At 46.9% G+C, this 27,920-nt stretch overlaps 1 protein-coding gene across 1 annotated transcript; it reads right to left on the reverse strand.

The window, feature by feature from the left end:
- Positions 1 to 5,895: 5,895 nt before the first annotated feature.
- On the reverse strand, positions 5,896 to 27,920 carry LOC146354187 (cytochrome P450 2C8-like). The gene is made up of 9 exons (XM_084832374.1): positions 27,727 to 27,920; positions 23,442 to 23,604; positions 21,596 to 21,748; positions 18,348 to 18,508; positions 16,079 to 16,255; positions 15,245 to 15,386; positions 12,976 to 13,163; positions 6,628 to 6,769; positions 5,896 to 6,498 (listed from the first exon to the last, which is right to left on the reverse strand). Exons 1-9 carry the CDS (start codon positions 27,901 to 27,903, stop codon positions 6,311 to 6,313), a joined length of 1,491 nt encoding a protein of 496 aa, XP_084688500.1. The 5' UTR covers positions 27,904 to 27,920; the 3' UTR covers positions 5,896 to 6,310.

A 27,920-nucleotide genomic window follows, 5' to 3' on the forward strand; every position in this document is an offset into this window, starting at 1 on the left:
TATTATTAAATTTATTAATCGCCCATCTGGCTGGTCACCCAGCCACTCTGGGCAATGTACAGCATACAATAAAACAGTTTAAAACAATAAAATTCTACAATAAAAACATTTTCTAAAATACCCTAACCCACCCCAAATGCCTGCCTGAACAACCACGTTTTTAATGCATGACGGAAGCTCATTAAAGAGGGGGCACCACTTAAATTTCTTAATGTGAGGATACTGAGTGCAGCACTTCGTGACAAGTATTGGTACCCATATTGCCCAGCCTGATTTTGCTAAGCAGTGAGGAGATTCGGCATCAATGGATATTCTGCATTAGGATTTCATGATTTTATTACTGCATTCATTCCCACACAACTAGACCTCTTTGGCTGAGAGTGAGGTTTTTTGAAGTACAGCCCTGTGGGAATCTTGTTGTGATACCCAACATTCTAGGAAATATCTGTGTGGGGATGTAGAGTGGCAAATAGCTGACAACGGAGGTTCTAGTGTCAAAATAGGATACTGTAAATCAAGGGGGTCACAATGGTATTAGGTCATGAGCAATAACAGCCATAAACTAGGAATGTTATCAACCCAGGAAGGATGCTTGAAATGGGAAATATCAGGTCTCCCAGGCTAAAACACAACTAATTTTGAGACAATCGATTCATTTGAGACTGACATATCAATTCCATATTAAGATGGTCATGGATGTTGTCTCACAGACATATTTTTGTAGCTAAAATCTGCGTTTGAGACCAGGAGATATAGATTTTTAGAGTAGATTTAGTGATGTGTTGATATTTCCATTGTATTGAAAGAAAACATAAAAAGAGAATGTATGTAAGCAGAAAAACTCATGTAAAAATTCCTAATATGTATTAAAGGCAGTCCAGGGATCAAAGATTTCAGTTCTCCATGGAGAACTCACCTTTGTTGCTTAATCTGCAAAGACCAGTAAGATGCTATATTTACTATGATGTTTTGCTCTTCATTAGCCTTGTTGCTAGAAATATATCTTGAACTTGTTTTGATTTTGTTTATGTCAAAATCAAAACAATGTGCTTAGTGTTATGTGCTTAGTGTTTATTCCGTACTAGGGATTGACTTGAAATAAGTAAAAGACAGAAAAGACAAAAGCTTGGGCCATTTCTACATGAGGCTCGTGATTAGTCACTCACAGAAGTTTGTGGGCCCTATACACGATGTTGTCACCCTACAGGGCACCTCCTGCTCTTTGCAAGCTTTATTGTGTTTTTTTATGTGACGGTGGAAGTCCAGCATTTTTGCTCCTGCTGCAATTCACCACTTATGTGTACTACTGATGTCATGGTGGATTATCTCAGATAATTCAACAGTGCCATCTAGTGGCTTTATAATGAAACATATAGACCTTGCCAAGGGGAAAAAAGAAGGAAAAAGCCACGTAGAAAGAACTTGATTTAATCCCGTGAAGAATCTGGAAGCAGAAGCTCCAGTAAAATTGCAGGATTTTTGCCTGATGTAGAAAAGCCCTTGGTCTCTGATAGTTGTTACTGAACAAAAATGCTGTGTATTTAGTACCAGAAGTCAGTAAAAACCTGCTTTTCCTGATGACACCTTGTGCTGGAGAAAATTGAGCGGCAGTGGTTAAGTGGGCTAGGCCCCCCTAATTACTAGTATTCCATGTCATAGAAGCACTGAGCAAGGACAGATCTGTCACCACTGTTATTCCGCTACAGTTCTGGTCCATTTTAGACTAATAGAACTGAATGTGGGCCTGGTCCCTTTCCAAGTACAAATCCTGCAACTCAAGAGCCCTGCAGGAAGATGCAGTCTTAGGGGGGATCTTCATGACAACCAAATGAGAAGTGCACTGGAGTATTATCTAGACTTTTGTGGAATTGTCCTTGGTCAGGGACACACGCCGCAAGATAAGACTAATGTACTGTACCTTTAAAATCCGGTTTTCACAGGTCACCCAGTGCTTCAGAGGCACATACTTCTGGGTGGGGTAGGGGGAGAGGAACTGAATGTGATCAAACTGGCAGGGGCTGCTCAACCAATGAGAGAGGCTTGTTTTCTGGCCCATGTTTAGGCTCCCTCCTGCTACTGCATTATTATGAATGGAGAGCAACTAATTGGCTCCCTATGAGAGCATCCCCACCCCGGTGCCATTTTGCCATATTCCAGCAATCTGTCACGGAGCTTTTCCTCTCTCCCCTGTTCCCCAAAGTGCGCATTTTTGCCTTGAGAAGCTAAAAACCTCAGTTGTCGAGGGCAGTATCTGCGAAGGCTCTGCCTGAGAGCATCTCCCCCCCCCCATTTCACAGCATTCCAGAAATATGCCATGGAGTTATTGCTCCCCCCCCCATTTCCCCTCATGTGCTCACTTTTGCCTTGAGAAGCCAAAATCCCCAGTTCTTGAGTGCAGCATCTGAAGGCTCCCTCTTAGAGTACCCCCCTATTTTGCCACATTCCAGCAATCTGCCTCAGGATTATTTCTCCCACCTCATTTTTTCCTATGTGCACACTTTTGCCTTGAGAAGCCAAAATCCCCAGTTCTCGAGTGCATCATCTGAAGGCTCACACCGAGAGCAGCCTGCCTCCCCAATTTTGCCCCATTCCAGCAAACTGTTGTGGAGCTATTGCTTCCACACACAACCCCTTTCTCCTTCTGTGGGCACTTTTTCCCTGCTTGCAATGACAGGCTCCCGAGACCTCCACAGATCAGAGAAGTGACTTTACATAACATCAAAGAAGTGACTTTACATAACATCAAAGAAGTGACTTTACACAATATCAGAGGTGCGATTTAACACAATGGAGAAGCAAAGTAATGCAAACATCAGAGAAGTGCATCATCACCAGGCTAATTACTGGTGAAATGGGAGTGCAGGGCAATTCTGAAGGCTGGAAAGGCTTGGTGAACTCACTACCAGGTGAAAGACACACCCCTGGGCAGGGTTATCACACTGAAGTAAATGTGGAGGATAGGGGCACACAGCAAAGAGAACCTGAATTAGAGAAATAAAACGCAAAAGTAGTCTCAGAAAAAGTGGCTTTTCTGCCAGAAATCTCCAGAGTGGCTGCAGACTGGGCATGACATCATCTGCCACCAGTGACCTCAAAATGCTCCCAATTCACAGCAAATCCCCCGTGAGGACAGCCCCCAGAATCCAACCAGGAGTTCCCTGATTTTAAAGCTCCCCAAAATGCCATTATCTCAGCAGCACAGCCTCAAAGGGTGGAGTGCATAAGGGCTCCAATTGACCCTTTGGGCCATCCCTAAGTAACTACCCAAACCCAGAAATTGCAGCCCTTTCCAACCAACCACCAACAGTAGATGTTGGATAAGAGGCTGGCTATTATAATGGCAAAACAACTCTCCCTACTCCCAACTCATAACTTCCAAGAAGGCCTGAAGGGCTCTAACTGGGCAAATCTCTAACCTTGAGCATACAGAAAGCACCACCATTGTTCTCCTGTGTCTGTGTTCCATTTTAGAGCAAGAGAGCAAATGTGGTCTGGTCCCTATCCATGCACAAATCAGGCAACACAAGAGTCCTGCAAGAAACATCAATCCACTCATGTACCCCATCAGGTGTCCCCTTATTTTAAAGGCCCTAAAGTACTGCATTAATGTAGGGTGCTGGGAGTTGGCCACACTGGGACTTGTCCTGCCTTCGCCAGCTGTCTTCCTTAACAGCCATCATGGGGAGGAAGGGCCTCGGCAGCACCTCAGTGCTGGAGGCTGGCTGCGCTAAGGCCTCGGCAGTCAAGCCCTTGTGCGCATAAAGTACGAGGGCTTGACTGCCGGAGTCCTTGGCATGGAGAGGAGGAACGGCTTGGGCAGCTCAGTGGGCGGGGTGAGCAGGTCGGCTCACTGAGCAGGTCCTGGTCACCCAAGCTGGGGATGGGCAACTTCTTGAGCTCTCCTATGCCCTGGATGGGCATATGTCCATCCATCCCTAATCAGATCATCCCTGTCTACATATTTATTGACACCCTCAAAGAACTCTAATTAGTTAGTGAGACAGGACTTACCTTTATGGAAGCCATGTTGATTCTTTGTCATCAGGGCTTCTCTTTCTACATGCTTACTAATTTTACCTTTAATAATGCTTTCAACCAATTTACCTGGAACAGACATTAAGGAAACCGGCCTGCAATTCCCCGTATCCCCCAGATCTCTTTCTAAAAATTGGTGTTACATTGGCAATGTGAGTTATGTTTACAAGGTGTACTGTTCTGGTCCATATTGATTGCAACTTCCAGAAGGTGTTGCAGGGGGCAATTGCTCTGGCAGTTTGAAGTACAGTTAGAAGTGCTCATGATTACCAGTTTAAAAAGCCCTATGCAGCTTGAGACCAAGGTTCACTTACTCTGACATGAACCTGCTCAAATGTTGAGGCCATCTCCAGAGGCCCTCTGGATCCTGCAGCCTTCAGAACCTAGGCTGGTGGAGACCCAAGAAAAAGCCTTTTTTATGGGACATTCTCCCCACAGGCTCTGCTGACATTTCCTCTTACATCTTTCTGGTGCCAGTTGAAGACTGGTTTTATTTACCCAGACTTTTAAATTCAGTGCATGCCAGGAAGGGAAATTGACGCACAGACCCCTGGAAGTTGCTGACCCTACAAACAATGTCCACTTCTTCAAATCTTTGGCCATTGATATGACTAAAAGAACACAGAAGCCCTACTCTGGAGCGTGGGATTTTCTCATATGATCTCATGTGTACATAATGAATGTAGAATGACATTATCATACCCATGTAATTCTGCATCACACAATCATGTGATATACCTGATCAGGTTTAGAGGGACCAAATTGAAAAGTAATGTGATGCTCTTATTCTAAATGTAAATGTTATGAGGAAAAATGGATTTGCAAATATTTATGTTGGTCTCAGTAGGAACAGAGTATATTTCTTTCCATTGCTTTAACCCCAAAACAAGGTTGGGCAAATGAAATTCAATTATGCGAGATTGCCATGCAGATGACATGCAGAACCAGTGTGGAGACCTTGCTAGGGAGTATAATGGACAGTCATGCACCAAAAAGAAAGTTCTGTCTTTGCTTCTTGTGAAAATAATTCAGTGTTGTGAATAGGGATGCTCAAGAAATGCATTCCCTTTACATGGTTTGATTATTTCCCTTTTCTTTTATTGTTATTGTAGCTGAAATTGTTTTTAGCAGTATATTTAAGCTGTGATTTTAATGTATGTATTACATGTATGTATGTATGTAAACTGCTTAGAGATTTTATTATATTAAGCAGTATACATATGATGGTGATGAACCAAACCAACCTGATCTACACCTCCTAAACGAAACTGCAGATCAGAATGCAGTTATTCTCTAGCTTTTTCACGTCCACAAACTCCATCACCTGATTTGACTACTTACAGTTACAAGGTGGTCCAAGGGCTGTCTTTAAAGCTTATAAGTCTTCATTAAAAAAAAAGTAAAATAGCAACTCCAAACAGATTTCAGGCCCAGCTGCCACTGAGACCATGTTCAAAGTAGGACAACAAATGCCCCTGGGAGGGACAAGAAGTGATGATGTACTGTCACTTTCTTTGTACAAGAAGAAAGATGGCTGCCACCAAACACTTGTACCTTGTACACCATGGGGGGCGGGGGGAGCCATGTTTCTTTTCCATACAATATCCATAGGAAACATATCATCACATCCCTTCCTTCACAGGAGCCTTTCAATACCTATTCTGAATATGGTTACCATGGCTTGGAAGTCACTTCTATTTCCCATTTTACTTGCTTTCTAAAAAGACATACAAACTTTAAAGGTCTCAGTCCACCTTGTAAATATAAGTAACATTTAAACATGTGGATTTTAGTGCAGATTTAAACAAGATGGAATAGACTTAGGAATTAACATATAGAAACTAACAAGTTTGCTTGTTTAAATCAGATTTCGTCCTTTATTTGCAGTTGAACGTATATCAACAATCAGTGTATATTACAGAGAACACAGCCCTCTTCAATGGAACCTGGACAAAAGAACAAAAGTTTGTGACAACGTGCAAGAAGCGCTTTAAAAAATAAATGTATTTTCAGCACTTTACTATGGGGTGCATTTTAATTAGGTCAAGTGAACAAATGGATGGGGAAGATAGGAAAGGAGAGAGTGGCTCAAAACTCTCTCCATCATAAGATCACATTTAACACGTAACCACTCATATTGGGGAAGTTGACCAAGTTGAAGCTGACAGCAAGTGAACTAGTGAAGGAGAGTATCTCTCGGTGCTTCTTTTCTACTTATGAGGAATGTTTTTGGAGCCGCTGGCTTCCTTCCTTCTGCAGATTTTCAGTTGCAAGATCACACTATACGTCTAATGACTTGTATTTGGGGGTGGTGATTCCTCTGTTTATATGCAGTATACAAAGACCATACATCCATATTTTTGGCATCTCCAACCAGCTGGAAGGTGAATTTCTGGAGCAGAATGCTGAAGAAAAGGAAGAGCTCCACCCGAGCCAGTGCTTCCCCTGGGCATGAACGTTTTCCTGGGAGGAAGGGAGAGAGAGAGAGAGAGAGAGCTAATCAATCGCTGGGAAACCGTATAGTGCCCAGGAAACACAGGAAACCTGGGCACTGGCCTGGAGGTTGGAGGTTGTTAAAACAAATACAGTTACCGGCTGAAAAAGGCATGAAGGCCTGTCTCTTCCTGAACTGGCCCTTGTCATCCAAGAAATGGTCTGGGTTAAATTTTTCTGGAGTCTCCCAGTGGAGGGGGTCAAAATGCACGGATGTATACAGTGGAAGGACAGTAGTGCTCTTCAGGGAGAGAAGGAGACAGATTGCATTACTCAACTCAGTCTTATGAATTATCTAAGAAATAGCCGTGTTTTGAGAAAGATAAACTGGGGCAGAGGAATGAGCTAGGTATGAGTAGATTTCCCCTGAGCTATTCCTTTAATCTTCCATGAGTTCATTCTGCCCTGCATTCCACTCCTTCCAGTTTAACTGGGGGAATTTCAGAATTAATTCTAGAATTAAAACATGAACCGTTTGCTGCACGTTCCAGTTCCTTCAGCTTGTTTGCAGCTTACACTCTCACCCTCACACACATTACTGATTTAGATCTTCACACAGATAAAACATTATGAAAAATAATCTCACATAATCTGCTATTAAACATAAACATAATCTGCTATCTTCAGAATGGCGGGGGGGGGGGGAGAGAACGATTACAACAATATATTGTGAACTATCCCTGTTGAACTGGGTTTTTTTGACCAAGATAAAATGTTTCTCTCAAATGCTAGGGGAAAAAACTCCAGGAAAATCTTGAGCTGCTTGGGGACATGTTGTGTTGCTCTCTCTCCCTTTCTCGTGCAAACTCAGGCCTCCCCAGCCACAGTCCAACATGCTAAGCACTGCACTGCCCTTAGCCACCTCACTATTCTATGGCTGCCATCTGATCCTCCTCGGCTAGTGCTGTGAGGGGGAGCCGCTCTTCCCAGCACCAGCCGAGTCTTCCTGCAAGTGCTTCTTGCCACCTCGACAGGGAGAGGGTCCCGACTCAGCCAGAGCTGGGAGGAAGACCTGCTCTCCCCAGCACTGTCCGAGCCACCCTTCACACAACGGGGAAGGGGCAGACACCCAAGGTGTCCAACTCGGCAGGCGCTGGGAGGGGCACTGGCCGGGACCAGCTGCACATGTCCCCATCGGGATGGCAAGCGACGCGCAAAGCCAGGGACTCAGCTGGTGCGGGGAGGAGCAGTCATTCTCCTCAGTGCCACCGGAGTCCTCTTCCATGCACCTTCTACTGCCTCTCCCAGAGGAGGCACCCAAAGAGAGGCACCAGGCCTTTTGCAGTCCAGGAGGACAATCATACCAACAGGCACGGAGGGCTTTGCCTGTCCAGCGCTTTGCCCGATCTGTGAGGCAGTGGGGAGAGCAAGGCTTTGCCTGCTCCTCCAGGCACTGGCTCAGGCACGCACTGCTGGCTTTGCCTGGCCCGCACCTTCCCCCACTGGGGAGACGGCGCAGTAAGGCAGTTCAAGAACAGATGCGGGGGACTTGGAACGTGGCTGGGTGCCAGAGTACAGCAGGAAAGGGGCTAGTGTAACCCTGCCAAAGCTGCTTCCGTGTCATCACCTATAAGCATGTATGTGTGGTGGTGGTGGGAGGGGGGGCTCAGTCAGCCCAGCCAGCAGCAGGTGAAACTCCACACAGAGTTTGGCCTGGGATTTATTTACTGAGAATTGTCCCTAATTTTACAGGTCCTAGCTGCAGTTAGAGCTAGAAGATCTCTCTTCAGCATCTGGGTGAGCAGAGAGGACTTACATTGGACTGAGAACTCCCAAAGCATCTTGGGGAGGGTGTTTCTCTTGCTTTGTTGCTCTGGTGGATTACAAACACACACCCTGTTTGTTTGTGTGTCCTCTTTGAGTGGTACTGAAGAAAATGGAATTGTGCTGTTGTTTAATGCATGTGGCAAGTTATGTTGTTTTACAAATTTGTGATGAAATATATCTTTGAATATTTGATCTGTCTGATTTTGTTTTCATTGAAGCAACTTTATGGTTTTAGAGCCACACGGGATAAAATATTTAAACTAATCTGTGACCTGTTTTAGCCAGTTGGCATGGTTAAATTGGGAAAGGGTCATGAGGACCGAGTCGTCTCTGGGGTTATTCTTTGAACTGGGCTGTAAGGGAACAATAATTTGACCCTGGGTAAAGAAAGGAACCCCTTCATGGATCACTGCCTTGTTGTGGTGAAGGGGCTTGCGTAACTCAGTGAAGCCATAAGCTATGCCGTGCAGGGCCACCCAAGACGGACAGGTCATGGCAGAGAGTTCTGACAAAATGTGGTCCACTGGAGAAGGAAATGGCAACCCACTCCAGTATTCTTGCCAAGAAAACCCCATGGAACATATCACAAGGCTAAAAGAGATGACGCCGGAAGATGAGCCCCTCAGGTCGGAAGGTGTCCAATATGCTACTGGGGAAGAGCAGAGGGTATTTCCAAGTAGCGCCAGAAAGAGTGAAGCGGCTGGGCCAAACCCGAAAGGACACTCAGCTGTGGATGTGTCTGGCGGTGAAAAGAAAATCCGATGCTGTAAAGAACAATATTGTTTAGGAACCTGGAATGTCAGATCAATGAATCAAGGTAAGCTGGAGGTGGTCAAACATGAGATGGCAAGATTGAACATCGACATCTTGGGAATCAGCGAACTAAAATGGACAGGCATGGGCGAATTTAATTCAGGTGACCATCATATCTACTATTGTGGGCAAGAATCCCTTAGAAGAAATGGAGTAGCACTCATAGTCAACAAAAGGGTGGGAAAAGCAGTACTGGGGTACAATCTTAAAAATGATAGAATGATCTCAGTACGAATCCAAGGCAAACCATTCAACATCACAGTAATTCAAGTCTATGCCCCAACCACTGAGGCCGAAGAAGCTGAGGTTGATCGGTTCTATGAAGACCTACAACACCTTCTAGAACTAACACCAAAAAAAGATGTCCTCTTCATCATAGGGGATTGGAATGCTAAAGTAGGAAGTCAAGAAATCACCGGGATAACAGGCAGGCATGGCCTTGGTGTACAAAATGAAGCAGGACAAAGGCTAATAGAGTTTTGCCAAGAGAACATGCTGATCATAGCAAACACTCTTTTCCAACAGTACAAGAGGCGACTCTACACATGGACGTCACCAGATGGTCAATATCGAAATCAGATTGATTATGTCCTTTGCAGCCAAAGATGGAGAAGCTCCATACAGTCAGTCAAAACAAGACCTGGAGCTGACTGTGGCTCAGATCATGAGCTGCTTCTTGAAAAATTTCGGCTTAAATTGAAGAACGTAGGGAAAACCACTAAACCGTTCAGGTATGACCTAAATCATATCCCTGATGAATATACAGTGGAGGTGAGGAATAGATTTCAGGGATTAGACCTGATAGACAGAGTGCCTGAGGAACTATGGACGGAGGTCCGTAACATTGTTCAGGAGGCAGCAACGAAATCCATCCCAAAGAAAAAGAAATGCAAGAAAGCAAAGTGTCTGTCTGATGAGGCTTTACAAGTAGCTCACGAAAGAAGGGAAGCGAAAAGCAAGGGAGAAAGGGGAAGATATACCCAACTGAATGCAGAGTTCCAGAGAATAGCAAGGAGAGACAAGAAGGCCTTCTTAAATGAACAATGCAAAGAAATCGAGGAAAACAACAGAATAGGAAAGACTAGAGATCTCTTCAAGAAAATTGGAGATCTCAAGGGAACGTTTTGTGCAAAGACGGGCATGATCAAGGACAAAGAAGGCAGGGACCTAACAGAAGCAGATGAGATTAAGAAGAGGTGGCAAGAATACACAGAAGAACTATACAGGAAAGAACTGAATGTCCCTGATAGCCATAATAGTGCGGTCACTGAACTTGAGCCGGACATCCTCGAGAGTGAAGTCAAGTGGGCCTTAGGAAGCATTAGTAACAACAAAGCTAGCGGAGATGACAGTATTCCAGCCGAGCTATTTAAAATCCTAAAAGATGATGCTGTTAAAGTGCTGCATTCAATATGCCAACAAATCTGGAACACTCAACAGTGGCCACAAGACTGGAAAAGGTCAGTTTACATTCCAATTCCAAAGAAGGGCAACGCCAAAGAGTGTTCAAACTACCGCACAATTGCGCTCATTTCACATGCCAGCAAGGTGATGCTCAAAATCCTACAAGCTAGGCTTCAGCAGTATGCGAACCGAGAACTACCGGAAGTACAAGCTGGGTTTCGAAGAGGCAGAGGAACTAGAGATCAAATCGCCAACATTCGCTGCATCATGGAGAAAGCAAGAGAATTCCAGAAAAAGTCTATTTCTGCTTCATTGACTACGCTAAAGCCTTTGATTGTGTGGATCACAACAAACTGTGGCAAATTCTTAAAGTGATGGGAGTACCAGACCACCTTACCTGTCTCCTGAGAAACCTGTACGAGGGTCAAGAAGCAACAGTAAGAACCAGACATGGAACAACCGAATGGTTCAAAATTGGGAAAGGAGTACGACAAGGCTGCATATTGTCACCCTGCTTATTTAACTTATATGCAGAGTACATCATGAGAAATGCCGGATTGGATGAATCAGAGGTCGGAATTAAGATTGCTGGGAGAATTATCAACAACCTCCGATATGCAGACGATACCACCCTAATGGCAGAAAGCGAAGAGGATCTCAAGAGCCTCTTGTTGAGGGTGAAAGAGGAGAGTGCAAAAGCTGGTTTGAAACTCAACATTAAAAAAACGAAGATCGTGGCATCTGGCCCCATCACTTCCTGGCATATAGAAGGGGAAGAAATGGAAGCAGTGACAGATTTTACTTTCTTGGGCTCCAAGATCACCGCAGACGGTGACTGTAGCCATGAAATTAAAAGACGCTTGCTCCTTGGGAGGAAAGCTATGGCCAACCTAGACAGCATAGTAAGAAGCAGAGACATCACCTTGCCGACAAAGGTCCGTCTAATCAAAGCTATGGTTTTCCCAGTAGTAATGTATGGCTGTGAGAGCTGGACTATAAGGAAGGCTGAGCGCCGAAGAATTGATGCTTTTGAACTGTGGTGCTGGAGAAGACTCTTACGAGTCCCCTGGACTGCAAGGAGGTCAAATCAGTCCATCCTAAAGGAAATCAACCCTGAGTGCTCATTGGAAGGACAGATAATGAAGCTGAAGCTCCAATATTTTGGCCACCTAATGCGAAGAGAAAACTCCCTGGAAAAGACCCTGATGCTGGGAAAGACTGAAGGCAAAAGGAGAAGGGGACGGCAGAGGATGAGATGGCTAGATAGCATCACGGATGCAATGAATATGAACTTGAGCATGCTCCGGGAGAGAGCGCAGGACAGGAAGGCCTGGCGTGCTATGGTCCATGGGGTCACGAAGAGTCGGACACGACTGAACGACTGAACAACAACAACAACAAAGAAAGGAAATCTGAGGAAGGTTCCTGGCTACAGGCTTCGTTTAAGGTTAGTTAGATGCCCGGTGTACAGAGGCATGCCATGGAGGGCAGTTATCTACCGGAATACAAAACAAAAGGGGTGTTCATGTAGGACTTGGACTCGCTGACCTGGCTGGTGGGTGGAAACACTGTAGGTCTGGGCCATATTTCCCACCAGGCTCTGGACTGGCTAATGTAAAGGAACCCTCATGATTTAGCTGGCTGGGTGATGACTTGGCATTTGCATGTTCCCATATTTCCCTTCGAGCAACCCCCTTTAATCTCATCAATGGGGGAAGTACATACACAATGTTTTGTGCCCCTCTGCAGCCCTCTGGGGTTGCCTGTTTATCCATAGCAGCCGTCCACGCCTGCAGCTCTGTTGCTGCTTTGGGAATGAAATAAGTTTCTTGAGCAGTGGTACAGTTAAGTAATTTTTAGACCTTGGATATAATGGGGTGGGGTATTCACTGCACTGTTTCACATGTTAAACTCACTTCAATCATTGCTATAGGAAATGTAATGGAATTTGCTTCTGCTGCTCTGACACCAAACACATTTCCTTGGGAATGGGTATCATTTTGGGTTAGAAGATAGTATTATATTTTAAAGTCAATATAATAATGAGTTTTGTAAGCAGTAATGTAAGCATGTATGTGTCCGCCCACCCCTGACTATAACATTTTTTCGAAGAGGAAGAGAAAGGAAGGAAGGAAGTTGTGTTGGCAAGTTTCAGCCCAAGAATGACCATGCTTGCCCAGGTGCTGATGTAGGGCCTGTTTGCCCAACACCTGCCACTCTGAGAATGGTCATCTGGGGGCCCTGGGGCTGTGGGGCCCTAGGGGTTAGGCCTAATGGCCTGACTAACCACTACCCTACCGGCACCACTGTTTTTTAGCCAAGGTCTCAGAAGAATGTCAATAAAATACAAAGTGCATAACATGTATCCAGAGAGTTAGCATGTCTGAGCTCTTCTACAACACCAGGGCCTTGAACATGATAACTTGTTCCATTTCCTTCCCAGAAGTTCTTCCATCATCATACCTTAGGGATGGTGTAGCCCCTGAATTCTGTATCACGAGTCATTTCACGTGGAAGAATCTCAAGGCTCAATATTTGATATCGTTGACTCTCATGGACAATAGCATTGGTGAAGGGCATCCTCACCCGGTCTTCCATGCCAGGGACACGGTTGGCACCAACCACATCATCAATCTCCTGTTGGACTTTTGCTGTAAGGAAATATTCAGAAAATGTACTTCCACAATTCTGAAGCTTCTTCTTTTCTAAGACAGTGCTAGTCTCAGCCCTGAAGCAAAAGTCAAGTAGACTCACACACAATCACCCCTCCGGACTGGAGAGGCTTTCAAGAAATGGCATACAGAGGTGCAAGCTGTATTCAGAAAATGAACCTCCCCATCTGGAATTTGCTTCATGAAGCAGACAACTTCATCTCCATGATTCCCCTAAACATTTCAGGCTTTTTAGCTTGGGGAAATGATGACTGGTGTGGGAGGACATTATATAGGCACATACAGTTAGGAATGGGGTGGAGAAAAATATTTTGCACTCTCACAATACTGCAATACAGTCAAAAATAGAACTGGATTGGCAGAAGGAGGGTCTAGTCTTCATGCTCTGCTTGAAAGCTTCCAGAGGAATTTGTCTAACCACTGTTGGACACAAGATAATGGGCAACTTGGACCTTTGGTCTGATCCAACATGGCTCTGTTTATGCTCTTATCTGCATGCATTTATCACATTTTTAAACATGCATATCGGAAACCCACCCAATATACCACCCACACCACCCAACGGCACACTCAAAACAACTAGTGGCAATCAGCTTGTGGGGAGCCGCCCTGGGGCAGTGCCCTTTAGCACTGTTCTACTCAGCTCAATACTGAGGCATGGAATGAAGAACTTTTCCTGTCCTATGCATAGCTCAGGGTGATGCAGAAATCATATGCAAAGCTTGTAGTCTGAGCAGCGGTGAACATACAGTACATCTGGATCAACCAGTAGGTTTGTTGGTGGCTTTCAGGAGATCGGCAAGGACTTGCATTGAAGGACTGTGAGCATTTAGTTTGGGTCTTCAAAATAAATTCCTTGGTTCATAATTCTTTAATTCCAAGTTTATAGGTGGTATCTGATGTTAGTCCTATATAGAGTTATTCATCACTAACTTCAATACCCTTTCATTTCAGTGGGTCTACCCTATGTTAGACTAACACTGAATGAAACTACTGATGCTGCCGAATTTTGTAATTAGTCAGCACGTTGGTTGAAATGCATCCATTCATAATGTTCGCCATTGTAGCTAGCGTGGATCGATTTATTACACATTTGCCATTTTCTGCATGTTTGGAATGGATTTGTTTTTAACCCTTGAATGATCCAGTGTGTCCACAGCTGCTTCCCTCATTGTCGTCATCACCATAACTCTGGCTCCACGAGGAGGAGGACTCCATGGGTCCATCTGCTCTCTTCCCTATGCCAGCAATTGGCGAGCAATCACATCACATCACGCAGGCAGGCAGGCCATGGCGTCAGGAAAGGGGTTCACAATGTGGTGATGCATGCCGTCCTACTGCACCACACAGTTCCAAATTACAGCTGTCAAGGTGCATTTTAAGATTGCGCATACACAAACATTCACCCACATAGAACGACATCTCACATTCAAGAAGAACTCTAATCCAAGCTCACATGGGTGAATTCCTTTCTTTCCGTGGAAATAACAAAATCACTGGGGGCAAATTCACCCAACACTAGAATGCAACCCTATGTCCTTTGCACCAGGCTCCAGCTGATAGAACTTAAAAAGGTAAAAGGTAAAGGTGTACCCAACCAGTCGTGTCCGACTCTAGGGTGTGGTGCTCATCTCCATTTCTAAGCCGAAGAGCCAGCGCTGTCCGAAGACGCTTCCGTGGTCATGTGGCCGGCATGACTGAACACCGAGGTGCACGGAACGCTGTTACCTTTCCCGCCGAAGCGGTACCTATTTATCTACTTGCAATTTCTTGCTTTCGAACTGCTAGGTTGGCAGAAGCTGGGACTGAAGACGGGAGCTCACTCCGTCACGCAGCACTCGGGTCTCGAACTGCTATCCTGCCGACCTTCCAGTCTGCAGTTCAGCGTCTTAACCACTAAGCCACTGCAGCCTTAGGTTCTAGTAAAAATAAAGTAGACCTTACAACCCTGAATTCTGTCCACCTGTAGTCTGGAGACGTTTTCTGTCCTTTATATGTGGTTATTGGTGGAGTTCATAGGAATCCCATCACCTCTGCAATTTTTTGCATTATCTGTGTACCTTGAATGTGCGGAAACTTAGCCATCAAGAGGAGGCTGAAGAGCAAAGCATCTCTTGGGGCTGTTGTTGCCGCAATCAAGAGTACAAACACATTTATGACAAGGTCCTCAGTGCTGTAGAAGTTCTTGGGAGACATTTCTTCCTGTAAATAAGACAGAGGAAAAGGGGGAGAATGAACATTTCCACTTGAAAGAACGATGGAGAAGTTGAGACATTTCAGCCTGTTCAAAGCCATATCTCAAACAGTATCCCTCCACTCCCACATTTGAATAGATGTCTTGGAGGCCACAATTGCTTGCCTTCATAATTATCTTAACTCTACTGTTGTAACAAGTTCTAATTAAACTGTGCAATGCCCCGGCAGAGAGATAGGGACAATGGTTGCATGATTGCGGGAGGGTGAGAGGGCAACACCATGGGCCATAGCACTCCTGTCCCACCCTCCACTGCTGTCACCACTGTACAAAGGCCGAGCTGGGCCAGCTGGTGAATGTCAGTTCAGAGTCCGGGGGTCAGGGGGAAGCCATCGAAAGCTCTCCAGCTTCCACCCCAAACTGATTCCTCTGACATCCCTAGCATCACCATCAGCATCATTACTGGTAATGCCTTCTAATCAGTGAGTCAACCAGGAACCCAGGATAATATATAAGCAAGGGTACACCAATATTTTATCAAGATCTTCCTTCCCCAAGGTTATTTCTGCCATCAGTGTTTTGCATCTGTTCTCCTGCTGCCTGAGTTAATATACTTGTAAATACACTCAAGTAAAGACCGCTCCACTGAGGTTAATTTGATATTTACAGAATTACACAAAAAAAGCTTTGTGGCCTCTACCTTTTCTGACCTCATTAGAAAGGAGTCAATGTAGTCACGGAGGTTCTGAGGATCCAGCGCCTGTCTGTGGGATTCCACCATCTCACGGATGAAGGCACACAGCCTTTTAGTATTAGTCACTTGTTTGTTCTGCGGTCCGGGTAGGTAATCCATCATTTTGGGGATAGCACGGTATACCTAGAATAGAGATGGTGCATCACGGCTTAGATATTGTGACTCTGATGTTTTAGACCTACTGCCCACTAAGGTTGTGGCTGAATATCCAAAAAGGTCACAAAATGGTTTTTGAACTGCTTCCTTTTGGAGATCCAACAGGAGCTGGGGAGTTTATGGTTTGGGACAAGTCGTTGCTGAGTGATGATGGTGCAAATCAGGGGTGCAGAACTGTTTCCAGACTGAGGTCCGGATTGCCTCCATCAGCACACCACAGGGCGGATGATTTCAGTGGATGTGACCCTGTCCACTGGCATCATCGCTGCACCCCGCCGCCTTTTTTTTCTGCAGGACGTGCCGCCATGCAGCACGTAGAAAGGGACCCAGTGAGCACAGGGAGGAGCAGAGGCTCCTCCCAGCACCAGCTGGATCATTGGCTTTGCACAGCTCCTGGTGCCGCTGCGGAAGCTGCGCAAAGCTACTCAGCTCCTTCCAGCAAGAGTTGCAGGTCTTCACAGCGCAGGCCAAGACGCAGGCTTCATGCATCTGTTTGCACTGTTTGCCAGGCCCCACCCTGGACTACTCAGCACCATGTCAAGAAGAGTGGTCACTCTCCCCAGTGCAGACTGAGTCCCCACCGCCCATATCCCTGCTTTTCTTTCTGAACTGAGATTAGAGGTAACAGCAGGAATTCCTCTGCTGGTGTTCCAGGAGGGATCCCTGCTGTTAAGCCTGATTTCAGATCAGAGATAACAGTGGGAATGCCCTCTGATGGGATTCTTTCAAGGCAGGGTGAGGCTTGGGGGAAAAGTGCTGGCCCCTGGGAGGAACCCCAGGAGGTTCCGCAGGCTGGACTGAGGCAGAGGTTGAACACTCCTGGTGTAAATGATCATTTAAATGGAGGTAGGGTGGGTCTTGGCAATCTGCATAAAGACATGACAGTCTTTTAAAGAAGAGTCCTAGGGGTATGTGCACATGAAAAGAGTAGGACAATATTTACACTGTGGATGGCTCATAGAGAGGTACCTGTCTCGTCCTAAGCTGAAAACTATGTTCCTGACAATTGTTGCAGAAATCATCAACTGTGTAGTTTCTTCCTTCAGAGGACACAGTAAACTATGTGACACCAGCAGGCAATGAGCTGAGTCCAAATGGCCCAGGGTTTGGTGACACTGTTTTCATGGACATCATTTCTCTTATCACTATTTGCAGCAGCAGCCCTTTATGAGCACTAATAGCAGTCCTTTTCTTACCCTCCCTTCCCCTGCAACTACATTTTTTTACCATGCTCTCAACTTGGTGGCTCAGGTAAACTTCCATTTCTCCCATAATTCCCTTTACGCAGCATCGTTCTGGGACACTGCAGGGGGAGAATGGTGGCCATCACACCAAAATGGCCCCCCACCGGCAGTCGCTATTTTCTCCCTAGAATGACACTGCATCCAGGGCATTCTGAAACAAATCGTGACTGGACCATGGAAGATATGGTACTGCCCTTGTAGCTCACAGGGAAAGTAAAGAAGGAGAAGGAAAAAAGGAAGGCCAGATGCTAATGTTGGGCTACTCACATCCCCCCTTGAAATGTGGTGCCCCTCAACCTGCTCAAGGGCTCAGTTCCCCCCTGCCCCTCAGAAATCATTGAGATTTGAGCTCTATCCAAAACAGACAAGGAGCATCATTTCCAGGTCAGAGTGGGGGTGCAGAACCATGGGCCTGCCTGATGTGCTCCTACGGCATTCCCAGAGGTTCCCCAGAGGGCTACACTCTCTCCACCGACCCCTCAATTGCTTGGTGGTTTTCTGGCTTTTGTATAGTCCCCCAACACTTCTAAAATGGCTGAAATGTCTCCCCAAAGGCTTAGTTATAGGCTGTAGAAGCTTTAGGCTAAAATGTGCTGGGATTTGGGGTACTTTGGCCCCACCCCCTATTTTGCCTTTGGTCCCTCCCACCAGTGTAATGTGCCTCCTGAGAGCTTATTTGAAATATTGTTCCGCTCTTGGCCTCAAAGAGGTTCAACTGGCTTAGAGTCAGATAGGGACAAACACTGACTGGGCTGGTGGTGGGGGCAAGGTCACTAGCTAGTGGGAGGGTTTACAAAACAGAAGGAGAAACGTACAGTCCCGAACACAGTATGAAAGAAGTCAAGTCGGCTATCCATGATGCGTATATGCTCTTGGAAATTCTCATCTTTGTAGTCAAAGCGACTCCCGTAGAGAAGAGAGCACATCACGTTAGAAACAGCACATGAGATGCTTCCTTTTAGATCAAAGAGCTTTCCTGCAGAAACAACCCAACACAGTGAGTGAGTCGTGGCAGAGTGGATCTCTTCTTCCTGTCAGATCCCATTACAAAGCTAATGAAACTCTATACACAAGCTGGGCCTGAGGCATTGTGCTTTTTAGGGCTGTGCACCGTTTTGGCCAGAGGCCCGAACCCTGAGTTGTGGCAAACTGCTTCGGGTCACTTTGAGCCCCTTCCAAAGTGAAGCAGAGGGGGCACAAAGTGACCCAGAGTGGGTCAGGGGCTCTCCGAAGTGCTCGGTGTCCTTCGGAGCTTCGGCACCCCCAGCCCAGCCACACCGGTGCCTCCAGGTCCTTACCTGAGCTGCCCACCTCCCTGGCTGCCAGCTCCACTGCTGCCTTCTCCTCTCCGCCACCTTCTCTGACTCTGCCTTCACCGCCTTCGCCACCTTCTCCTCGCTGCTGCCATCTCCACTGTTGCCGCCACCTCCTCAGCTGCCACTTCCACCTCTGCCTTCTCCTCGTCCTCCGCCGCCATCATCGCCATCTCCGCCACTGCCACCGCCTCCGCCGCCACCTTCTCCTTGTCCTCCACTGCCGCCATCGCCACCACTGCCAGGTCTTGAGGCCTGGACTCACACCGACTCTTATTGCAGGGAGTTGCCATTTTAAAAATCCAGGAACTTCCAGGAGGTTGCCATTTTAAAAATGGCGACTCCCTGCAATAAGAGTTGGCGCGGGTCCAGGCCTCAGGACCTGGCAGTGGTGGCAACAACGGCAACAGTGGAGATGGCAGCAGCAAGGAGGTGGTGGTGAAGGCAGAGAAGGTGGTGGCGAAGGTGGCGAAGGCAGCAGCGGAGAAGGTGGTGGAGAGGAGAAGGCAGCAATAGAGGTGGCAGTGACAGAGAAGGCGATGGCAGAAGCATTGGCGTCAGAGGAGGAGAAGGCGGCGGCAAAGTAAGGAGCTGGGGGGTTGCGCAGGGGTGTCAGGGGGGGACCTGAAGCGGGGTTCAGCAGCCGAATCCCACTTTGGGTTTGGGGCCGAGTTGGGTCGGGGCCCCCCCAAATCAGCCCAAGGTGAATCGGGCCTGCCTGAAAAGCCATGAAGCAGCTTCCAAGTTGGATCAGAGGGTCCCTGCACAGCCCTAGTGCTTTTTACCTGTCCCATGAAATGAATACGAATTAAACTCCTTCAAGATTAACATACTACAATTAAGAAAATATCATCTTCTTCTCTTGGTACCATTATTTCTCTTGACTTTCTTCTGTGTCACTGAGTCCCAAGGCCATGATGAAAATAAATTTAAGCAAATAAACACAAACCCAACTAATCACACTGCCGGCATTTCTTTATGTTCACACACAATATGATCAGCTTCACTTTTCAGTGTGTACGTATGAGAAGAATGGACTCTAGCAGGCATCCTGGACCAGGGGAAAACAGGAAGGGGATCTGATCTCCTCCAGCACATTAGACATCCCAGCACATGGCATTGGGGCAGGATGAAGTTCCATGCTTACTCCTCCTCACCCAAATCTTCCTTGGGACACCTGTGATCTTTCTCTTTCAGGGACTGTGGTACCAAGGAAGCCCATTCATCTTTCACAGGGTTTCAGCCAGGGGTGCCAGGTCTCTGGCCAATGGGCCTAATGAGTGTTCCAGATCCAGCCTGTGCAGCTTCCTTCCTACACCTGCCCCATCCCACAGGAGAAGAATCCCCAGTGCTGTGTCTGTTTGGAAATAACATCGGAGATTCCTCTTGGCTTGCTGCCCAACTTTGCCAGTGCACAGAGGATCTGCTCCACCATGGGCCATCCAGGTCCCTTGGCTTTATCTGCCTTGCATCATCCACAATGGGGAATGGCACTAGTCAAGCAAAGCCACCCCAACTGAGGTGCTGGTAAATGGTCCACGCAGCTCCTTGGTATTCAAGAATGCTGGGGTTCCTTTCCATGCCCCCACCTCCTCCTGCAGGAGAGGAACCTCCAGTGCCATCTCCAATTGGCAATATCATCGGGGATTCTCCTTCCTAGAGTATTGAGGATCCTCTCCTGCAGGAGGGTGTGAGAAAGAACCTCAATGGGATGGATCAGGACCACCGCTGTTGGGTTCCCAGGGTACTGCAGTCATTGAGAGAGGGGCAGGGAAATAACACAGATCTCCCAAAGAAGACTGGAGGAGAGTGAAAGTGAGCAGGGAACATCATCTGGTCTCCACCAGCATCCAAACTCATTACATTGCAGCAAGTGATCTACCCCTCACCCTTCCCGAAGATGGGCTGTGTCCTCCTATGTCATCTTACCCATTCCCAAAGATGGGATGTTCCACCTATTCTGGAAGCAGATTGGCTGTGAAAAGAGAGAGTGCCTTTTTGTTGGCCACACCTAGAGTGCGGACCCTTTGACCCATGAGGTGTGCTTGGTTCCCTCAACTTGCTGTCTGCCTCCTCTTGAAACCCTTTTTGTTCTGACAGCCTTTCATCCTGTGAGGCAGACACCATTGTACCATTTGATTTTTACTGCTAAATCTATCGCTTTTGTTGACTGTCTTATATTGTTGTTCTATGAAATTGTATTTTTTGGTAAGTCACCCCAAATGGTGCTTGTGAATGAAAAGGACAGGACAGAAATGTCTAAATAAATGACTAAACCAAAGACAGGTCTGGGACTTGGCAAATGCCTTTTTCTCAGTACCAGTTCAATCCCAGTTGCATGGCTCTTCAGATGTTCTGGCCTTCCCTTCCCTAACACAATCTGGGTACAAAGACTCCAGCATTGCCCAAGTGCTATGTTGATCTTGTTGCCAATAATTCCCCCTTTTCCTATCATGCATCGTGATACCTTAATATCTCTCTTAGTTAGGGCCCTCTTTTGGTGCCTGTAGGTTTCCATGGCTACTGCACTGGCCACAGCCAGAGTTCACTGTTTCTGGGCATGCTCATCATTTTCTGAAGCCAAGTGCTGACATCCTCACAATGGCAAACCTGTTTTTTTCTTCTTTTTTCCGGGGTGGTTTTTTCTCCTTCTTAATGGTAAGTTTCTGCACCAACTTCAGACATATTTTTAAAATACGGTAAGCAGTATACGAATCCATGAAAAAGAAATAAAGTAGACATGAGAGGACCTTGTGTGGCGGACATTTCCTCCAGCAGGTAAAGAGCTTCTTCCTCCACCTTCTCAGACATCCTTTTCTTCCCCACCCCAAATTCTCGAAGTGTGGAAAGTGTGAACCGGCGCAGCTCCTTCCATTTCGCCTCATTTGTGGCGCCCACAAACCCTGAAACCAAAGAGGGGGAATTCATTCTGTCGGTACAGGAACTAGCAGGATATTTCTACATGAAAGGCAATCGTGTTTCCCTGTTAAACTCTCTTTTCATTTGTAGTTGCAACTGGTTATTCAACAGCTTGAAGTTTTCATTCTCTCAAGGATCTCGATCAGTAAGTTCAGAGACCGCAGTACTGTGGAGTTTGTTTTTGTTTTTAGTAACTGTCACTGATCCTTAAATTTTACAACACAGGCTAGCATAATGAAAAAAAAACAGTGGGCAAAAGCTGACCTGACCTCACCACCTTGCTTTCTTCCCTGCCTCCCCTCCACATTGTTGGCAGCTACGAGGAGGATGCATGAAGTGCTGGAGTCCTGTCACACTTTCCTATAATGACACACTATAGCCAGAAAAGAACATTCCCAGGAGGCTCAGCCTTCTGAGTGCCTCCAAGCATGTTCAATCCTAGAAAATCCACTTTGTCTGAGAAAGTATACTAAACTGAGGCTTTGGTGTACAGGTGCTCCATTAACATAGTACCTTGAGCACTGAGGGAAAATTCCTTCCCAAAACCAAGCAGAGAGTCTACCTAGTTAGTTCCTTCATTCCCGTGTCATCATACAGCAACACTTGACCTTCTCATGGTCAGTTCATCTATTCCCAGTTTGTTGTTTGTTTAGTTTGTCCTAATAATTTGTTGCCTGCCCTAGAGGGAAGTTTGTTCCTCCTCTGACCATAAGAACGCTTTTGCCTTTTCCAGTTTTGCCACTGATTTTATTTTGGTACAGGTTTGGAGGACATGTGTTAACAAGAATGGGCTCTCTCAAGAGCAAGGATAGAAGGATCAGTGAGGCTCAAGCTTGTCAAGGTACTTGGAGTTCCACCATGAAGCTCAGTCCGCCTCGTTCCACATTCCAAATGTGAGCTTGTTGTTGTTGTTGTTTGAATGGGAAAAGTGTGCATTTGGGTGCACATTTTTTTAAAGTATACTCCCAAATGCATATTTTTCCTCCCATTGACTGAAGTGTAAAAATTGGACTCAATCCTGCATGGATAGTTTTGGGGGTACCATCGTTTGTGTTTGTGTATGGCAGAGCTTCCCTCAAAAGGAAAAGCAGTTTCTTTTGGGAGACTACTCTTCAAAAATGGTTCTCCCCACCCAGGCCCCATCAAATACTTGCTACTTGGTTGGAAATGGGTACATTTCTTTCTTTTCATTTTGATTTCTGTACTAGACATGATGTTAATCACAAGAATGCAATCAACAAGCTTATTTCTGGTATGCTAATAGCAGCAAGCCTGAAAAGCCTGTATCCATGGCTTGGCCAATGGGGACTGGGAATTTAACTCTCTCTCCTTACCACCATCCTGATGAAATTCACTTCTCCAAAACTTGATTTGTATTTCAAAAAGAGCTCCAGTTGTTGCCCATGCAGGATTTCCTTGAAATAGAAACTTCAGAGAGGCAGATTTTGTTGAGATGGTGGCAGGAGGAGAAAGAGTTAAATGTTCCCTTCCTACCCCCATCTCCCATGATCCTGAGGCTGCTCACTCTGTGACTGATATTTACCTAACCAAAAATGTGCTGATTAATGGCATTAATGCAGTTAACGTCATGTTACTTTGGCCATGAGAGTTTGGATCTCAAATGAAATAAGAGTTAAAGACAAAAAAACAAGAACAAGGAAAGGTAAGGGTGATCACCTTGCCCCTTGGATGCTCTGTTAGGGATGGGGATGGCAGAACGTCCTCCAAACTCTTCGGCATGGCCCAGCAAAGCATCCTTCACCACTTCATATCCACAGAGCACAACCAGAGGCTTTGGTCCCATCCAGACAGTGAAGATAGGGCCATACTTCTCAAGGAACTGAAAGCAGAATCAAGTACACACCTAGTTAATTAGGCAATGAAACTTCCTTTGGAGTAATTAACCTAAGGAATGTTTGCACTATTTCTTAGACTAGTCAGTCTCCCACCAAATATTAGATCAACCAAAGCATTAGGATGTTTGCACTATTTCTTAGACTAGTCGGTCTCCCACCAAAGATTAGATTGACTACCTCATGTGCACACAGCAGACGAATAGGGTTTAGTCCCTGTCAGTAAATGAACAATGGAACAGGCTTTTTTACAAACTTGGGTTTGAACCTAGTTTATTAGGCAAGGAAACCATCTTTGGAGTAATTAGAGTAAGGGATTATTGCAATATCTCTGATACTATAGTGCAGGGGTCCCCAACAGGGCTCCCAAGGGCGCCCGCGAGATCTTTAATGGCGCACTCATGGTGATTTGCTTGTATACAAGGCGTGTCTGCTAACTTCCTAGTTACTCTATATTTTTAAACCTTTGGACCTGGTCTCTCTATAATTTTAAGTCTATGTACCTCTACTTACAGTTATGACATGCTTCCTTGCTCTCTGACTGATTGGCCAAAGTAATATGTTATGAACCAGCATCCTTACTCCCATTCTGTGCCTGCTAGAAGCGGGTGTGAGTGGTGGGTGGCTGTGTCTAGGGATGCCAGAGAATTCTGCGACGGATCTTGGTGAGGCCGAATGCCAGTGCATTCAGCCCCCTGAAAACCGTCACGGAACGAAGCCCCCGCCCCCCCAACCCACGAAAGGCGGGCAGGATGAAGTGCCCGCCGCCCCCACCCCACAAAATGTGCGTGAAATGGAGCATTTACCTGCTCCCGTCCGCGCTGCTTTGCGAATGGCGGCCGTCCTGCGGCCGCCATTCGCTTCTTCCTCTTCAGCCATGATAGGCTACGTAAATACTTACGTAGCCTATCACGGCTAACGCAGGGATGCCATCGCAGGGCGGGGGGGGGAACCCCAGCGTACGCAAATGGCGGCAGCTACCGCCATTTGCATACACTGGTTTTTTTTCCCCCTGCCATGATAGGCTACGTAAATACTTACGTAGCCTATCACGGCTCACTGCAGGGACGCAAATGACGGCAGCTACGACAGCCACCATTTGTGTCCCTGCAGGGCTGCCCAGCAGCCGAATGTCTGGCTGCGGGTGGCTGGAGCTGGCCGGCGGCTCCGCAGCATGGCCACGGAGCGGAGCCAGCCAGGCAGGATTCCGGGGGGAGGCACAGAGCACCTCCCCCCCCGGTGAGGATTCCGGGGGGAGGGACGGAGTGCCTCCCCCCACCTGTGGAGCCCGGTGGAGCCAGGTAAGCGGGGTTTCGTACACTTCTAGCTGTGTCAGAAGGCAAAGGTAATTGTTCTCCTTGAATGCAAACCAGCAGTACAGAGATGGGACCGAGTGGACTGGGGTCTTTTACATCTGAGAGGGGAGCACAGGCAAACAGAGGGTGTTTCCTGCCTGCTTGCTCACCCTCCTATCTGCATTTTTTGTGGGGAGGGGGATGGGGCTTGGTGTCCAACCATTTATTTCTCTGCATTGGGAGGTACAGTGCTTGTTGTCTGTGCCCTTCTGTTTGTTGGGCTGGATGGGTAAAGCAATGGAATTTCCAGACCGTTCACTCATCTGCCCACATTGCTTTATCTCCAAGCTTTTGTGTTGGGGTGGTGGTGATGTGAGGGCATTTCCCATTCTCCCCCATAGCCCTCTGCCTTGTGTTTGCTGTGGCGCTCTGGATGCTGTTTGGTGCACATGAGAAGCATGTGCAAAGTTAAGGATTTTGCCGCGTGCTCACTTACATGCCTGTGCTGGTTTTGTTCATTGTGCATACTAGATTTCTGGGCTTGCTGGTTGCCTCACCCAGTCCCCGTTTTTGTGGTTGGTGATGGCAGAGGCCTTTTATGGGGGAGGGGGAAGCCAGAGCCTTTCCCTACTTGCTTGCCCACCCGACTCCCTTCTGTTGGTGGTGGCTGCCAGGATTGGCACTTCATGCAGTGGGGAGGTGGCATGGATGAAGCTAGGGTGTTTCCCCACTCTCTTCCCCCAATTTTGTTTCTACCCACCCCATGACTAGGGGTGTATGAAACATACTCACCAGTCCACTGGGGGGGTCTGTGGGGGGGGCGATCTGTCCCTCCCCCAGGAATTGTCCCTGGCCAGCTCCGCTCTGCAGCGAGTACACGGAGCTGCTGGCCGGGCCAGTCGCAGCCGGACTTCCAGCCGCTGTCACACAAATGGCATCCGGCATAGCGGACGCCATTTGCATCCCTGCCTTTTGCCGTGATAGGCTACGTAAATCTTTACGTAGTCTATCACGGCAAAGAGCAGGGACACAAGTGGCGTAGCGGACGCTATTTGCATCCCTGCTCTTTGCCATGATTGGCTATGTAAATCTTTACATAGCCTATCACGGCAAAAGGCAGGGACTCAAATGGCGTCCGCTACACCAGACGCCATTTGCGTCTGAAGACAGGCAGCAGCAGACGGCAGCTGACGGCAGCAGACGAACGGCAGCAGGTAGGATCCAGCTGGCGCGGATTCCCCCAGGTGGCAGAGGTGAGTCTTTCCTTCCGCCGCGGACTCTGGGGTGCCAGATTCTTATAATCTGGCCTCATTAGAGTCCGTGGTGGAATTCTTTGCCATCCCTACCCATGACTCCAATTTTCATGGCCCTCCTCTCCCCCTTCTTAAGTCCACTTTCCAGTGGCAGAGAGGCATCCCTGCTTCAGCTCTATAATTCTGCCATCATGTTTTGGGAGACTCCTCAACGGCACCTTTCTCTGTATGTGTGTGTGCGCGTGCGCTCATATGATATGGAGTGTCTCTGTGTGTGTGACTGAAGTTGTTTATAGCTGTTATGCGAGTTAGTAGTTAGTAGTCTTAGTAGTCCTGTTAGTAACATGTTAGTAGTCTTTTTTTTAATGGCACCACACAAGCCTCAATGTTGTTTTTAAAGCTGAGTTTCCCAGTAGGATTAAAATGGGCCCTCTCTTACTCATGATTTCTATCTCCTCCAAACCACCTTAAAATCACAGATCTGCAATGTGATCTGCAATTTCAGGTTGGTTTGAGGGGGATCCCAAATCATGATGACCCGTGCCTCTGATCCTTCTATGCATTCTATGATTGTGCTGTCAAGTTTGGATGTTTGTATTTCTATGGCAGGAATGTTTGGATGTTTGCATTTCTGTTTTTTTATTTGTTAGTAAATTATTTCATATATGAACTATTTTGCAGTCTTGTTGTCTTTCTGACACCCCCCCCCAGTGGCCATCTTGTGAGTAGCCATGCCCCACTCCATGGTGGCCACTTTGTGAATAGCCATGTTCAAACAGTGGCCATTTTGTCACTGGTGCCCATGGCACTTTGTCAGGATTCCAAATGCACCCACAGGCCAAAAAGGGTTGGGGAACCTGGCTACACTGTGTGCCAGCAGAATGCTGCTGCTGAGCGTGGGAGGTGTGAATGATTTCCACTAGATTATCCTCAGCCAACATTGCCTCATCAACTTAGCCAGCTCTTTGACTGCCTTTGCAAAAAGCCACCAAGGAGCATGAATGGAAGGAGCTTGAGCTGCCTCATCCAGAGATGTGGAGTCACTCATTCACTGATGGGACTATAAGGCCTCCCACCAAACACTTCACCGCAATCAAACAACACTCCTTTCCCGGCCTCATATCCACAGTAGACAACTATACTGTTCAGTCCCAGCCCATCAGTAAACATGGGACACTCCTTCCTAAGGAGTGGAGGCCAGAACTGAGCGGCATGTTATTCACTACATGGGACCTGCATGGGGGAAACTGCTCAGGAGATCTTGTGATATTCCCTTTGGTTCTGATCCGAAGCATAATGTCTGGTAGTACACTGGAATGGTTTACTTCCATCTGACCAACCAAACAACCAGCCCATCAGCCATTTCCTGCAGCTTGCCATGATACAGAAATTGGGATCCCTTCAAAGCACCCTTTTACTATAACGAAGAATGGATGTATTCACAAAGCAAAGAAGGGAACACTTGTGTCCTTCCTCTATCCTTTTATCCCAGACAGTTCTGTTTCCTCTGTGCCACAGGGGGAGAAGGGGCTGGGAATAGGTGCTACAAGAACTGGCTTACCTTAGGATAGGATTTGGAGAGAGGCAGGAGATCTTTCTGCAGGAGGTTCCCCAGAAAGAGCCAGGGGGCAGGTCCTGGAGGCAGCTGGCCTTTCTTCTTGTACATTTTGAAGGACAAGAAGAACAAAGTAAAGAGCACAGCGAGAAGGAGCAAGGTTCCTGCTCCAGCCACCTCCATCTTTATCCGTGTTCTTC

The sequence above is a fragment of the Heloderma suspectum genome, chromosome 2 (genome assembly GCF_057233095.1).
Source record: "Heloderma suspectum isolate Gila_16-S chromosome 2, 16-S_ref, whole genome shotgun sequence".
Classification (NCBI taxonomy): Eukaryota; Metazoa; Chordata; class Lepidosauria; order Squamata; family Helodermatidae; genus Heloderma; species Heloderma suspectum.

Coding starts and splice junctions, on each gene's coding strand:
- LOC146354187 (XM_084832374.1), bottom strand. CDS start 27,903: ATGGAGGTGGCTGGAGCAGGAACCTTGCTCCTTCTCGCTGTGCTCTTT. Junction 13,164..15,244: donor TAAGTTTCCGCACATTCAAG/GTACACAGATAA, acceptor ATTTCCTTACAG/CAAAAGTCCAACAGGAGATT. Junction 6,499..6,627: donor CTTCATGCCTTTTTCAGCCG/GTAACTGTATTT, acceptor CCTTCCTCCCAG/GAAAACGTTCATGCCCAGGG.